At 37.4% G+C, this 14163-nt stretch overlaps 1 protein-coding gene across 2 annotated transcripts in view; it reads left to right on the top strand.

The window, feature by feature from the left end:
• The window catches only part of Xpo4 (exportin 4), a 93223-nt gene that overhangs the window by 28483 nt on the left and 50577 nt on the right, over positions 1-14163 (top strand). For both annotated transcript variants that reach the window (XM_055616926.1, XM_055616933.1), the window contains exons 5-6: positions 9558-9674; positions 10367-10520. In XM_055616926.1, the coding sequence (XP_055472901.1) occupies positions 9558-9674; positions 10367-10520 (271 nt within the window). The remainder of the gene's footprint in view (positions 1-9557; positions 9675-10366; positions 10521-14163) is intronic.

Below are 14163 nucleotides of genomic sequence, written 5' to 3'. Positions count from 1 at the left end.
AAGGAGTTTTTATTTGTTCAGAGTTTCATTCTGACCTATAAATATGCATGTGTAATGCAGATACACTTAGTGTTTTCATTTGAGTCAGTGTTTTTCTGTGTTGTCATTGTGCTCTTAATCATTTTAATTGATTGGGAAACTTGATGAGTCAGTATACCATAATAATTTTTTTTTTCTTTTTCCTGTGGGTAGGGAGACATGGACTTAGTACGTAGCCCTGGCTGACCCGGAATTCACAGAGATCTTCCTGCTTCTCTTTGCCTCCTTAGTTCTGGGAGTAAAAACATGTGCCACCACACTGGGGTTTCAAAATATTTTTAATCATTCTATTGAATATTTCTCCACTTCCAGTTTTAATAAGCCTTGGAAAGTACCAAAATAATTATAGAAGTGGTTGAGTTAAATATAAACAGTATCTGGTGTAATAAAAATCATTGATTACACTATGACTTTCAGGTGGTTCTATCAGGTGAGCAGATGTCAGGCCATTGTTCTTGACCAAATTGCTTAAAGGAGCATGATTTCCCCATCCTGTCCACATTTAGAGAATGTCTGGTTGTAGTAAGTCATCAGAGGCTGGAGGAGCAGGAGGTGATATCTGAGCAGCTCTGATCCTTGGGGGATCCCTATAGAACTGGAATTGGTAGTGCCTGGCTATTCTTATTCTTAGGTATCAGATCTTTAAATATTCTCTGTAGGTTTTTTAATTATCACAATTTGTTTTTTTAATTACTTGAGAAATATCTGTGTGAGGATATACAATTCTTCAGGGACCCTTCTGTAAGGAATGATACTTGTTTATTTGTCGTAGTGGGACTTGAACCCAGAATGTCAGGCAAGTGCTGTGCTGCTGAGCACTGAGGCTGTCTCTGTTTCTGAAATGATGATCAGATCACTTGCATGGGCTTGGTAGTATTCCTTTTCACGGTCATGGATGCAGTCTGGTGGTCATATCCTGCATGCCCGGAGTTGAGTTACTGCTCCCCTTTTAGATTTTGCTTTGGAACATCTTGTTGCATGTTGGTAGTCTGGCTTGCTGCAATGTACAGGATTAGACTGGAGCAGTGCCATTGAGACCTGTGGCTAACACTCCCTGCCTTAGTTTGTTGATTCTTCTAGGTAGGGCTTTGGTGCAGGAGTTTGCAACTTGCCCTTCCCTCCTGCATATCTCTTCACACTGGGAGAATATAGCACAGGTAACTTGTCCTGCTTTCCTTAGGAATGAGCACATGCTAGGAACAGAATTCTCTTCTTCCTTTTCATTTGGGTAGATGTAGAACAAAAAGAGGTTTATGGCAACTTGACAATTAGTCTTGTTTGAGCCACTGATAGAACTGAAGTTCTATAAATGATAGAACAGACAGTGCAGTTAGAGAACATTTTGCTATATTCACAGTACATACATTTGGATAAATTTAACATTCTTGATATTCTTTTTTTTTGAGGCAGGGTTTCTCTGTGTAGCCTTGGCTGTCCTGAACTTGCTTTGTAGACTAGGCTGGCCTCAAACTCAGAGATCAACCTGCGTCTGCCTCCCAGAGTGCTGGGATTACAGGCGTGGCCCGCCTGACTAGGTGCATATATGAATATATATATGAATATATATGTATATATAAGAATATATATAGCTGGGTACAGTGCAGGCCACCATGCCTGTCTATCCTTGATATTCTTGAAATAGTCAAAACAAAGACACACACACACATTTTGTGACTCAGGGTCTTGCTTTGTTACTAGCTAGTCTAAAACTCAATGTTGGAATAGATTGGATTCGAACTCTTGAACTTTTTTGTTAGTCTGCTCTGTCCTAGGATTGAAGGTGTATGTTCCACTGTACCAAACAAGGTTTTCTTTCCAAAGTAAAATTTCTGAATAATGGGACCAAGAAATTCTACAGTATTAGCAATTTAGTATGTCTTAATGATAGGGTGAAATGATTTTGCCGACCACATTGAAACATTAAACTTAAACTCTCTGTTATGTGGGTGAGTGAAATGCATACATTGTTCACACATCTTTGTCCTGTAGTGAAAACAGCTCCTTCAGTAGATCCAGAAAATGATATTGTAGAGCAGTGAGATGTTTTAATATATCTTTCTCTTGGACAGTGAAGAATTTGTGGAAATGGCTCAAAAATTTAAGGCTTCCTTTGTCTCAGAGACATGAATAACCTTAGAAGAAAGGATTAGGGCTTTGGTAGGAAAGTTGTGTGTGGAAACAGTTAGTGGCCAGAAACCTTAATATGGTAGTTTACATGATACATGAAGAGATGCCAGTAATAAAAATCATCTGGTGGCTTTTTTTGTTTAAGCATTTTAAACTTCCATTTACTATTGTATGTATGTACATGTGTACATGCCATTACACATGTGTGGAGAAAGGATTGTTCTTTCCTTCCACCATGCATTCCTGGTGGTGGGTGGCGATCACCTTTATCTCCTATCTCCTGAGCCATCAGCTGGCCCTATTTGATGGTTTTCTGTAGATTAAGAAAGCGGTTTCCTCAGGGGCTGTTAAATCACACAGCTTAGCTCCCCTCCTACCACTTTTAAAAATGGTGTTCCACGGACTTCCGCTGCCAGAAACTATAGTTTGGCTGCTTCCCTTCAAAACATTGGCGTTGGTTGTTTATCCTTCAGTACTAGTCTGGTGGACAGATTTCCATGGGTTTGGAGCAGTTAGTTGTAGAGCACTGATTCTTTTTTTACTTAGTTACAACTCTGCCAATTACCACCTACTTATCTGGAACAAATAAATTCTGTAAATTGGCTAGGCATTAACTCCTTAGTATGTAAAGCAGGTATCGTCTCAGAAGTGTTAGCACCATTTCCCTAGTCAACCTTCCCTTAGAGGATCTTGGGAACATAAGTTTTAATAAATCAGCCTATCTAACTATTCTAATAAGTGTTGAAACACAGAAGACAGTACCTACTAGTGAAAGCTTGACTATTTGTGTATTTAAAAAAATATGATAACCAGCACATTAGTTTTCCTTTTAAATGCTTTAAAGGATTATCATGACAGTGGTTTCTTGAAGATCGGTTTATGAAAAGTTTTATAAATCTATAAAACTTTGGGAGAGGACATTTGAACATATTGCCTTGCTTTACTACTATGCTATATCTTTAGCCTTCATAAAACCTTTTTAAAATTAATTTTTATTTTTTAATTGGAAATAGATGGTTTTATATAATATATTCTGATTATGGCTTCCTCTTGCTCAACTTCTCCCATATTCTCCCTACCCGCCCAGATGTACACCCTTTCTTTTTCATTAGAATACGGTTATCTAAAAATAGTAATAAATTAAAATAAGATAAAACAAAAAGCAAACCAGGATAGGACATAGAATCTTTTCTAAGGAGCATTTCTTAGACAGTAGAGCTTTCTGTATGCTGTGGTGTATTGTTGGTGTAATCAACAATTAATGCACATACAGTTAATAACTATGTCCATCCAAGTTAATCCTTGTGAGCAGGCGGTCTTACTTCCGTGGCTGTGTTGGGTCCTGTGGTAATTCTGTCTCAGCTGGGAACTGTTAGGCCAACTGTCAGTACAGTCGAGAGAAAGGAAAACTCTCCTTCCTAGAAAAATAGCTTAGGTTATTTTTTAGGCTGACAGACAAACTAAAAATTTAATCTATTTATGTTTGCCTTATTTCCTTTGAAAGTATCAAGCCTATGCTAAATCATTTTCAAAGATAGTTAATGCAGCATTTAAGCCTCCTTTCTTCCCCTTTTTCATGTTGGGCAGAAGTGGGTGTGAGACTCACTTGTCTACCCAGGGCTGCCCTGGAAGTGATAGCCAAGTTAATCTCCCTTATCGCAAAGTCTCATTGATGTTTTCTTAGAAGAGCAGCTGGAGGTCTGCTCTATAGTAGGGCAGCCTTTCATACAGTTTATTCTTGGTAATAAAGATCCTAAGGCAAGAGCCGGGCTATTATAAGAGACAAGCCTCCCTCGGACAGGAGCATTCTCTTTTGTCAGCTGGAGTTAGGATCTTGTGTTTGTGAACTGGGAAGGCAAGCTGTCTCTAAGGGGGCTTTTTTCCCCCTTGTTTCCCACAAGCATGAAACAAATAAATGAATGGCTTTGACGAGAAATGTAAATGCAACTATAAGAATTTTAACATGAAGACAGTTTTCAAAATTGTTGTTCAGTGAATAAACCTTTGAATTTGTAGTACTTCAGAGAAAGAAGCAATACTTTGAAAACAGTTTTTCTTTAAGAGCAGGTGTCATGTATCCCAGGTTGACCTAAAAATTTGGGATAGAGCTATGGATACCTCATACTTCTGAAGCTTCTGTCTCTATCTCCTAGGTACCAAAATTGCAGCCATGTACCACTAACACTCAGTTCCATGAAATGCCTGGGGCCAGAACCAGGGCTTCATGCATACCAGGCAAACACTCTACCACTGAGCTGTATTCTCAGTTTATGAAGACTTCTTTTTGTAAGACAGACCTTTTTGCCCATTTTTCTTTTTGCTTCATTGATCTGAATTTATAAACAGCAAAAATGGGAGTGGGACTTAAGAGGAATTATTCAGTAGTTAACAGAACTTCTTGTAGATGATCTGGGGTTGGTTCCCAGCACCCATGTGGCTGACAACCGTCTGTAACTCCTGTTCCAAGAGATTCAATGCTTTCTTCTTCTGATTATATACATACATACATACATACATACATACATACATGCAAGGACTCATACATATATAAATTAATCTTTAAAAAGAATTAGGAAACTTCGTATATTTATTTTCTACCTCCTTCTGTGTCCTGTGCTAAATACAAATAACTGAGGATTCATTGATTGAAGCAATATTTAATGATCCTCTTCTAAGTGGTAATTTATCTTGCAGTTCTAATTTCACAGAACTAGACAGCAGTCAAGAGGTAAGACTAAAACAACCCATTTATATGACAGTTACAAAAATAATACCTGCACTCTACCCTCTCCTATTGCTGCTTTTTGCTTAACACACATCATTTCCACCCAGAGTACTGTATTAGGTAGGGCAGAAAGTAGATGATATCAGAATGATAGATGAAGTGCCTTGCCTACAGTTAAATGGGAAACACTGAATTCACATTTCTGTTTCTCTGCTCTAAACAATAGTTTTCTTATATTCCTACAGATCCCTACAAACTATTTTTACCTGTAATGTATTTCAGACATAGGCATAATAGGCCTGTTCCTTGGTTTCTAGATTGTTAGCAAATAAGGATGATCAGTGTAGAACTGCCTGCTGGTGGTTGTCATGTCACCGGCATCAGAGACTGTAGACTACCACAAAGGCCACTTGAGGAACCCTGTGAAGCAGACATAAATCAGCACACACTGGGATCTGATAGCCCCTTGTCGAAATACCTAGGGCCTTTCTTCTTGAGTGGCTTCAACGCAGTCATTATTGTCATATAATTGCTATGAAAGGGCGTCTTCTAGAAAAATGTCCAGAGTGAGAATTTTATTTAAAAATATTTTTTGTTGTTGTTGCACTTAGAAAATAACAGATATGTGTTCTTAGATAAATGAAGCATTCTTGTGCTAACTTCTTAAATTCTGGCAAGTTTGTGCTGTGGTTTCAGTCAGATCCCTCTCTAGTATGAAAATCTCCTGTTTCTCAGCCAGTTTTCATCATATTTCACTGAAATTCCTAACGATGGCTTTTGTTTTTTACTGTATCAGTCACTGTCTATAGTATAGAATGCCGTCTAGCTGTGACTGACAAAGGGCAGGGATAGCACTTGAAAGTGCTGGTTGTTGGAGGGGGAGGAAAAGGCACTGCACTTGTGTCCCCTGAGCACTGAATGCCTGCAGCGAGCAGACAGGAACCTTCTTCAGTGGTAAGTGAGACCAAAGTGGATGCCTTTTCCAGGCAGGGAGAGTTCTGCATGAGAAATTCTCCTTTGGAGCTGCTTTTTGCTTTGCTTTCCTGTCTTATTACAATACAATGAGGGTAACTTTACCTTAAGGCAGTTACTAAGTACTGAAAGTGAGTAAAGATAAGAATTAGAGACTTACACATTCATGATATGCTTAATTCTCTGTGAATAGGATCAATTATTTTGTTGATACATAGCAGAGTGTTTTGCTTTGTTCCTTTATAATCAGTACTTAATTCACTTTATTAATTCTCACATATCACTGATGATTGTCACTTTAATCATTTAAAAGGAAGCCATTGTAAAATGAAGATTATTTTACTTGCTAAATGTTTGAAGAGTAAAGACAGGGATAAATTGCTCTCTATGAGAGGTGCCTGTGCCCGATTTTTCAGATTGTCTTCCTCAGCCCCACAAAGGTATTTAAACAGGCAGATATTTTTCTTGAAGATTTGGGATTGAGGGAACTTTTGTGTTAAATTAAGTATATATTTTGAAATAATTGAATGTGAGGGAAATGAATGAGTTTATTCATTTGTCATCCTTTAATTAGAGTAGTATAGTATAATTAGAGTTTATGATACTAACCTCTTATATATACACAAGATTTTCAAATTAACGAGAAATTGAGCTGTTGGGTTTTTTTGTTGTTTGTTTTGTATTGAAAATATCTTGATGAATTTTAGTTCTTTGAAAAGTGAACATTTTAGGTATGGCTCAAAACAGCATTTGATATCTGCATGCTGTCTAATTATCTTCATGTATTAAGTTTCTAAAAATGTAATTAAATACAAACAGTTTGTACTTAGAGATTTTTTTTGTTTTAGAACTAAAGTAGAAAAAGGAGTATAAAGTATATAAATTGTTAGTGTTCTATAACTGTTTACATGTATTAAGAAACTAAAGAGCTATAACTTACACAATAGCTCCCAGACAATAAGATTATAAGTAATTTTATTTTCTTTTAACTTTTTTTAACCTTCTAGTTTTTCTAAGATTAAGATGTGCTATATTATTTTCATAGGCTGAAAAAATAATTTAGAACAGTATATTTATGTTCAGGAAGCTAAATCTATGATGAGAACACATTTTGTTTTTGATACTCACATATTGAGAAAAAGGGCTAGAGGGCTGGCTGTTCCTCCTTACGAGCCTCTCCCACCTTAGGAGTGCTTTTCTCACTTTTCCTTAATCAATGTACATTCACTCTAAAGAGTGAGGGTAGGCTAGCGGGAGGGGGACTGAGACCATATTCTCACTTCCCTTTGTGGGTTAGTGTGCATCTCCTTAATGTGAATTTCCTTTGTTGGATGGTAATGTTTATTGATGCAGCTGGCCTCTGTCGGCTCCCTGTCTACTGAGCTTTACTTTAAAGCTAAAGGAAACCTACTTGTTGAAAGCCTTGGGCACCTAGCAAGGGGCACTAGCTTTGCCTTATTTTTTCTCCATTTATTTGACCATGAATATAAGCTTAGGGAATATTTATTTCATATGAAAGCAAATCTTTATTCTGATTATATGTTTTAATAATTAGGCATTGTACTGCAAATCTGAATATGACCATAGTTTTAAAATATGACACTTTGTGAAAATATATGGTAAGCTGTAAATTACTTATGGAAAAGTATTATAGAACATTATTTATAAGGATGACAACAGTTTGTATTTAACAAGTGCTTCTGGGTTTTCAGAAGCTGAGTTAATGTGTCAGTTGTGTTCAGTAATTAATAATCTGCGATTCTGAAGTTAATTTTCTTGCTTAAGGAAGACATGTTTTCATATATTTTATCTCTTCATAATAGTATAGTCAGTGAGCTCTTATTTAGAAAAGATGGATAGCAAGTAAGGCTAAGAGTTACAAAAACATAGGTACTAAAATTGTCTTCAGAATTACAGAATCTTAGAAGTTACTAGGTCTTGTGAGTTAATGTTTTTCTCCAAGTTTTATTAATTTGTATACTATTTTATTTAGTATATTTCCCCCACCAAATCTCTCAAAAACACACAAATGTGCGTATGTGTGTTTATGTATATAATCACATTTGAAGATGAGCAATCTCATATAAGGGTATCTGTGAAGTATTGACGGTTGGTGCTTTTATTTCCTTTTTAACTTTTTAGGGAGTATTTTTGAGGCAGGGTCACACTATATATAATCTTAAGCTGGTCTCAAATGATCCTCCTGCCTCAGCTTTCAAGTACTGAGGATTTGCCTCTATGCTTGGCTAATGATTGGTACTTTAATCATTTAAAAGAAGACATTGTAAAATAAAGATTATTTTACTTGCTAAATGTGTGAAGAGTAAAGACAGGGATAAATTGCTCTCAGTGTGAGGTGCTTGTGCCTGATTTCTCAGACTGTCTTCCTCAGCCCCACAAAGATATTTAAACAGGCACATTTTTTTTTTTTTGAAAACTTGGGGCCGAGGGAACTTTTATATTAAATTAAGTATGTAGAGTTCATTTCTAAACTCATCATTAGGAGCACTTGCCTAATGGTCGTAGTGACCTGGGTTGGACCTCAGCACAGCAGTAAATGTTAACAGAGTGTAAATGTGTGCACAGAACTCAGAGTCTGGAGCACCTTTACCATTGCAGAAGGCGCCGCTGAGAGAGACGGCTGGGTTCTCCAGCCTGCGTGCAGTTGCTCACCTGTGCTGTGCTCATTTTGATTGAGAGTAAGACATGAATAGTAACTACTTCCTTCGAAAGTTTTTTAGGAAAATTTAAAGTGCTTTTAAAAAGTATATTGTTCATCCATGTAACTGTTACTTGCCTTAAGCTCTACAAGTCTTTCGGAATTTAACTTTATGTATATTTGCTAAGATTTGCCAAGCTAAGCATCTGTAAGGTCAAGGTACTAACATGAGAAGCATTTCTGAACAAAGATGCTGCAGTTGGTGGGTGGGTCCCACTGTGCTCAGCTGTCGAATAAGCCTGCAGAAATAGGATCATCTTGACTTTAATCTTTCGGTTGTTCAGAGGTAGTGTGCATATTTCTGCTTAACCCCTGGAAATGTGCCAAAATAATTCATAGCCTTATCTCCATCCTTGTTACCTTGACTCTGAATAGTCTGTGAATTAAATTAATGAATTTTGGTGGTCAAAGTCTGTCTGGATCCAATGAAAAGGAAGTTTCTTTGTTTAATTTAAAAAGTTTTGAGGGTACTACCTGTTTGCTATATTTTGGAGACTAAAGTCTTTGTTACCTTTCATCTGTTTGAGAATACATTTTACATTCATCAGATCATAGAGTGGGGACGTGAGTGTGGATGGTGGTGGCCTCTAGTAGTCCTCTGCCCTCTTCAAGTCACAGTTCTTTCAAGAGTGAAATGATATACTGACTATTGTGTAAGTTAAACAAAACAGCATTTAACGGTTATTGAATTATTTAACAATTATTTAAATGCCAGTTGGATTCTAATTTGAGTAGAATCGTGTCCTGAGTTCCAGTCCTGTGTTGAGAGGTATAACTGGAGTCCGGATGTACTGCTAACATTTGCCACACTACTTTGAAGGGAGAGCCAGTCTTCTTAGTCATACCCAGTTTTCTGCTGGCTGGTTTGGAGCTCTGAAGCTATAACACACAGAGAAATTATGGTTGAGCAAAATGAAATGTTGAAATAAAGCTTTGAAGAAGTAATGGCTTACAGTTATTTCTTATTGAATATAGCAAACTCTGGCCTGTTCTATTCTAACTGCTCTGTTGAGTGAATTCTCAAGTTCAAGTAAAACTAGCAACATTGGACTGAGTATGGAATTCCACGGTAACTGCAAACGAGTCTTTCAGGTATTTATAATATTGTTTTGTGTTTTAAGAATTGGACAGTCCACTTTTTATGCAGTTTGTCCCTACTGGTGAGAACATTTGTTTTAGATGTTTGAATGGTAGCTTATACTTGAAAACTTGTGCTGAGATTTTATAGGGTATAGTAAATTGCTAAGTTTGATTATTGTAATTGATAAATTAAAATTATTCAGTTCTCATCTTTAGGCAACGAAAGAGAGAATATTATAATAAATATTCCCTAGTTTATAATTTTCTTATCATGTTTAGATATAACTATTTCAATTGATAGGGTTCTGCTGCTCTTAAAAATAGGACTGGCACAGTGCCAGAAAAGGTCATGTATTTAAAATGTTATTGCAGATGGTGTGGGCTTTGTCTCTAGCGTGTATTGTTTGGCTCTGGAGCAGAGTTATGTGAAGGCATTGGCTTAAGTCCTAAGGCTCTGCACTATAGCAACTGACTGCCAGCTCACATTCAGCCTCAACAGCTTTCCTGCATGGAGGTTCATTTGTATTACAGTAAATGGTGTCATTTGAAAGCACACTGATGTTAGAGGTCTCAAGATGGAAAACATTCTTAAGGAAGTAGTGCCATCTAATGGAAACCTTAAGGTTCTTGTTTGTTTTATGATTTTAAAAAGGAATGCATTTTGAGTAAGCGTCATACAAAACTGTGTGATTTATTGACCATAGGAAGAAGACCTTCGCCAGATCTTCATGTTAACGGTTGGAGTTCTGCAGGAGTTCAGCAGGCGGGAGAACCTCAGTGCTCAGATGTCCTCAGTGTTTCAGCGGTACCTTGCACTTGCCAACCAAGTCCTGAGCTGGAATTTTCTCCCTCCAAATTATATCCTTTTAATAACGGGAAGGGTTGTATTTGTGGTGACTGTGTAGAAGATGTAATCATGAATTTCAGTCCTTTATATCCTTAGATTTTTTTTTTTTTTTTTTTTTTGTGAAGCATTCTATTGAATGGAGGCTTGCTTTTTTGGTTTTTTTTGTTTTTGTTTTTGGAAGAAATGGAATGTACTATACCATAATATAGTAGACTGTAGAAAGTGTAAAGCTGTGTTTACTATGTTGAAAGCATTTGGTGGCTAATAAGGCTGTAGCTGACTGAGGAGAAGCATAGTATTCCTGGGAAGGAAAAGACAGATCGTGCAAAATGAATTTTTAATCAGCAGTAGAACCATTTTCTCCTCAGGTATATGATTAAATTGGATTGTTTGACTGACTTTTCTTTGTTAGAGGGCTCTGATTTTGTCTTTATGGATATTGCTGTTGAGAGTCATGTGCTTAGGAATACTGTGGTGCCTGCTTGGAACATCAGTCAATCAGGCAGACCTGGGTTCGAGCCTCAGCTGATCTCTAGCAAATTGCCAAACCTTTCTGTTTACTTGTGTTTTGTTTTTTTCTTGAGGCAAGGTTTCTCTCTATAGCCTTGGCTGTCTTGGAACTCACTCTTTAGAACAGGTTGGCCTCAAATTCACAGAGATCCACTTGTCTCTGCCTCTTCCTCCTGAGCACTGGTATTAAAGGTGTGTGCTGCTGCTGCTGCTGCTGCCAAAACTTTTTGAATCTTAATTTTTCCAAACAGAGAGAGTATGTTGGTTGTTGACTAAATTAAATTAAACAGTATAGACTAAATTAAATAAAATAGAATAAACACAGAAATTAGCTGCTGTAATGGACCTTTAATCTGCCCTTTCCTGGGGCTCTAGGAGAGGCTGTTTCAGAGAAAAATGCTGTTTCTAAGTAGATTAGAAATGGTTAGTAAGTTTTATCAGAACTTTGGGATGAAGTTTATCTTTGTTTCAAGAGTTAAGATCTGTTGCATTCACATACATAGGTTTGAGACCTGTAAAACTAAGACTTAAGGCTCATGGTAAGCTGTGATTTCCATTTTCAAGTTACTATATTTACCTACTAGAAAACTAACTGTAAAAGGCAGGTGGTATGAGATAAAGTGAGCCACTGACTCGTTAAACCAGGAATTCTCCGGGCTTCTTTGCCAAGGCAGTCACATTGGAATGAAGCTTGATATCAAGTTAGTCATACTCTCCTTTATGCCTGTTCTTTATCTTTCACCTGTTAACCAATTTTATGTCCTTAATTTATACATTTAATTCTTTCAAGTTGTAAATTCTTTAGTGTTGTTCTTTTTTGCTTGGATTTTTGAGAGAACTGATTCTGTAGCCTAGGCTGGCCTTGAACCCATAGCTATCTTCCTACTTCAACTCTGTAGTGTGTTAGGATTTCAGGCCTGAGTTGCCACTCCTAGGCACATAGTTTCCTAACTTCATTTTAAAAATATTTTTCTTTCGAATATCACATTGTTTGCTTCAGACTTTATTTCCCCCCCCCCCCCCTTTCTTTTGAGGTAAGACAGAACCTTTAAATCTAGCATCTGGTCTTGAATTCATGTTTTTTTCGTTTGTTTTTTGTTTTGCCTCAGTTTCCCAAATGGTAGAATTACAGATATACGTTACCACTTCCAACTTTGTTTTTGTTTTTTAATTTTATATCTTTATTTACTTTTATTGTGTGACTATTTTGCCTTGCATGTGTGTCTTTTCACCACATTTGTGCCTGGTCCAGTTGGAGGTTAGAAGAGATTATCAGATCCCCTGGAACAAGGGTTGCAGGTGGCTGTGAACCATTATGTGAGTAATGGGAACACAGGTCTTCTGCAAAAACAGCCAGTTCTCTTAACCCCTGAGTCATCTTTCTAGCTCCTTATTTTGTTTTTAAATGATGGTTTAGCAGACTTTATTCAAAAGAGGCTATTGTTATAGTTTAAGTACCACTGTAACAGGATTTTATTATAAAGAAAGATTAGACAGTTTTGTGCCCTAATTTTTTTAGCTTAAAAAAACAAAACAACTAAAGGAGCAATCACTGAGCCTGCTGGACTGTGCATGACTGTGTGAGTCCTCTTAGAATATGTTATGGTTCTTAGCTTGGTGTTTTTGTGGGACTCCCACAGTGGAAGTCAGGGTGTCTCTGACTCTTTTGTCTGACCTTGGGACCTTTTTCCTCCTACTGGATTACCTTGTTGAGGCCTGATTTGTATCTAGACTTACTGTAACTTGTTTTGACTTTGCAAACTAGGGTTTCTCTGTGTAGCCCTTGCTGTCCTGGAACTAGCTCTGTAGACCAGGCTGGCCTCTAACTCACAGAGATCTACCTGCCTCTGTCTGTGCAGGGATTAAAAGTGTGCAGCAGGGGCTGGAGAGATGGCTCAGAGGTTAAGAGCACTGGCAGATCTCCCAAAGGTCCTGAGTTCAATTCCCAGCAACCACATGGTGGCTTGTAGCCATCTATAATGATATCTGGTGCCCTCTTCTGGCCTTTAGGAGCACATGCTGGCAGAATACTGTATAAATAATAAAGAAATAAATCTTTAAAAAATAAAATAGAAGTGTGCAGCAGTACAACTTGGTAACTTGTTATGCTGTGTTTGGTTGATATCCCTGGGAGGCCTGCTCTCTTTTCTGAAGGGAAACAGAGAAGTGGATTTGGGGAAGAGGGAAAATTGGGATGGGGGTGCTGGGAGGAGATACTGCGGACAAGGTGTTTTAAAAAAAAAAAAAAAAGCAAAACAAAACAGATAGAAAGCAGTTAGGAGCAGTGGCTGTTCTTTTAGAGGACTGTGATTCAGTTTCGAGTACATAACCATTTGTAACTCATTTCAGGGGATATGATGCCTTCTGACCTCCTCATGCACTGACACTCATGTAGTGCACAGACATACATGCAGCAAAACACCAGTGTACATGAAGTAATTTTTTATAAGAATGTCATGTATGATAGCACATACCTGTAATCACAGTATTCACTTGGAAGGAGGATTGTTATGAGTTCAAGGCCAGCTAGTTTCATAGCAAAACTGCGTTTTAAGAAAACCAACAAAACATAAAGGCATTGAAAAACTTGGAACAGATTTTAAAATATCACTATATGGAGCTATCAAACATTAATTATGTATGTAGTGAAAGTAAAAAAAAATTGCACTGCATATATCATAGCCAATTCTAAAGTGTCTTGTTTTGGAGAAAACTATAGTTGGCAAAGTCACTATTTTGAAAAGAGAAACAGTTTCCTGTTGGAATTTGGAAACAAAGTTTGACTCGTTAACTATTTTGTGAAACTTAGATAAAGCTTGAAAAATAAGCACTGCTGCAGTGTTGCCAAAGAAAGTAATTCCTCTAAAGGTCTTGAGGGTTCCTGGGCGAGCTGTGCAGTCTGTAATCTCTGCCTTCATGGGGTTAGCAGCAGGACAATCAGAAGTTCAAGGTTATCCTAGCCTACATAGTATGTTTGGGGCCAGCTTGGATACATGAGACCCAACAGAAGGGAGAAATCAGGAGAGAAAGCTAATCTGGTTTAAAATTAAAAGAAAGAAAGAAAGAAAGAAGGAAGGAAGGAAGGAAGGAAGGAAGGAAGGAAGGAAGGAAGGAAGGAAGGAAGGAAGGAAGGAAGGAAGGAAG

This window comes from Psammomys obesus, unplaced genomic scaffold (genome assembly GCF_907164565.1).
Source record: "Psammomys obesus unplaced genomic scaffold, mPsaObe1.curated_primary_1811, whole genome shotgun sequence".
Lineage (NCBI taxonomy): Eukaryota > Metazoa > Chordata > Mammalia > Rodentia > Muridae > Psammomys > Psammomys obesus.
Note: the sequence above shows the minus strand (reverse complement) of the source record. Positions and strands in the feature narration are given on the sequence as shown.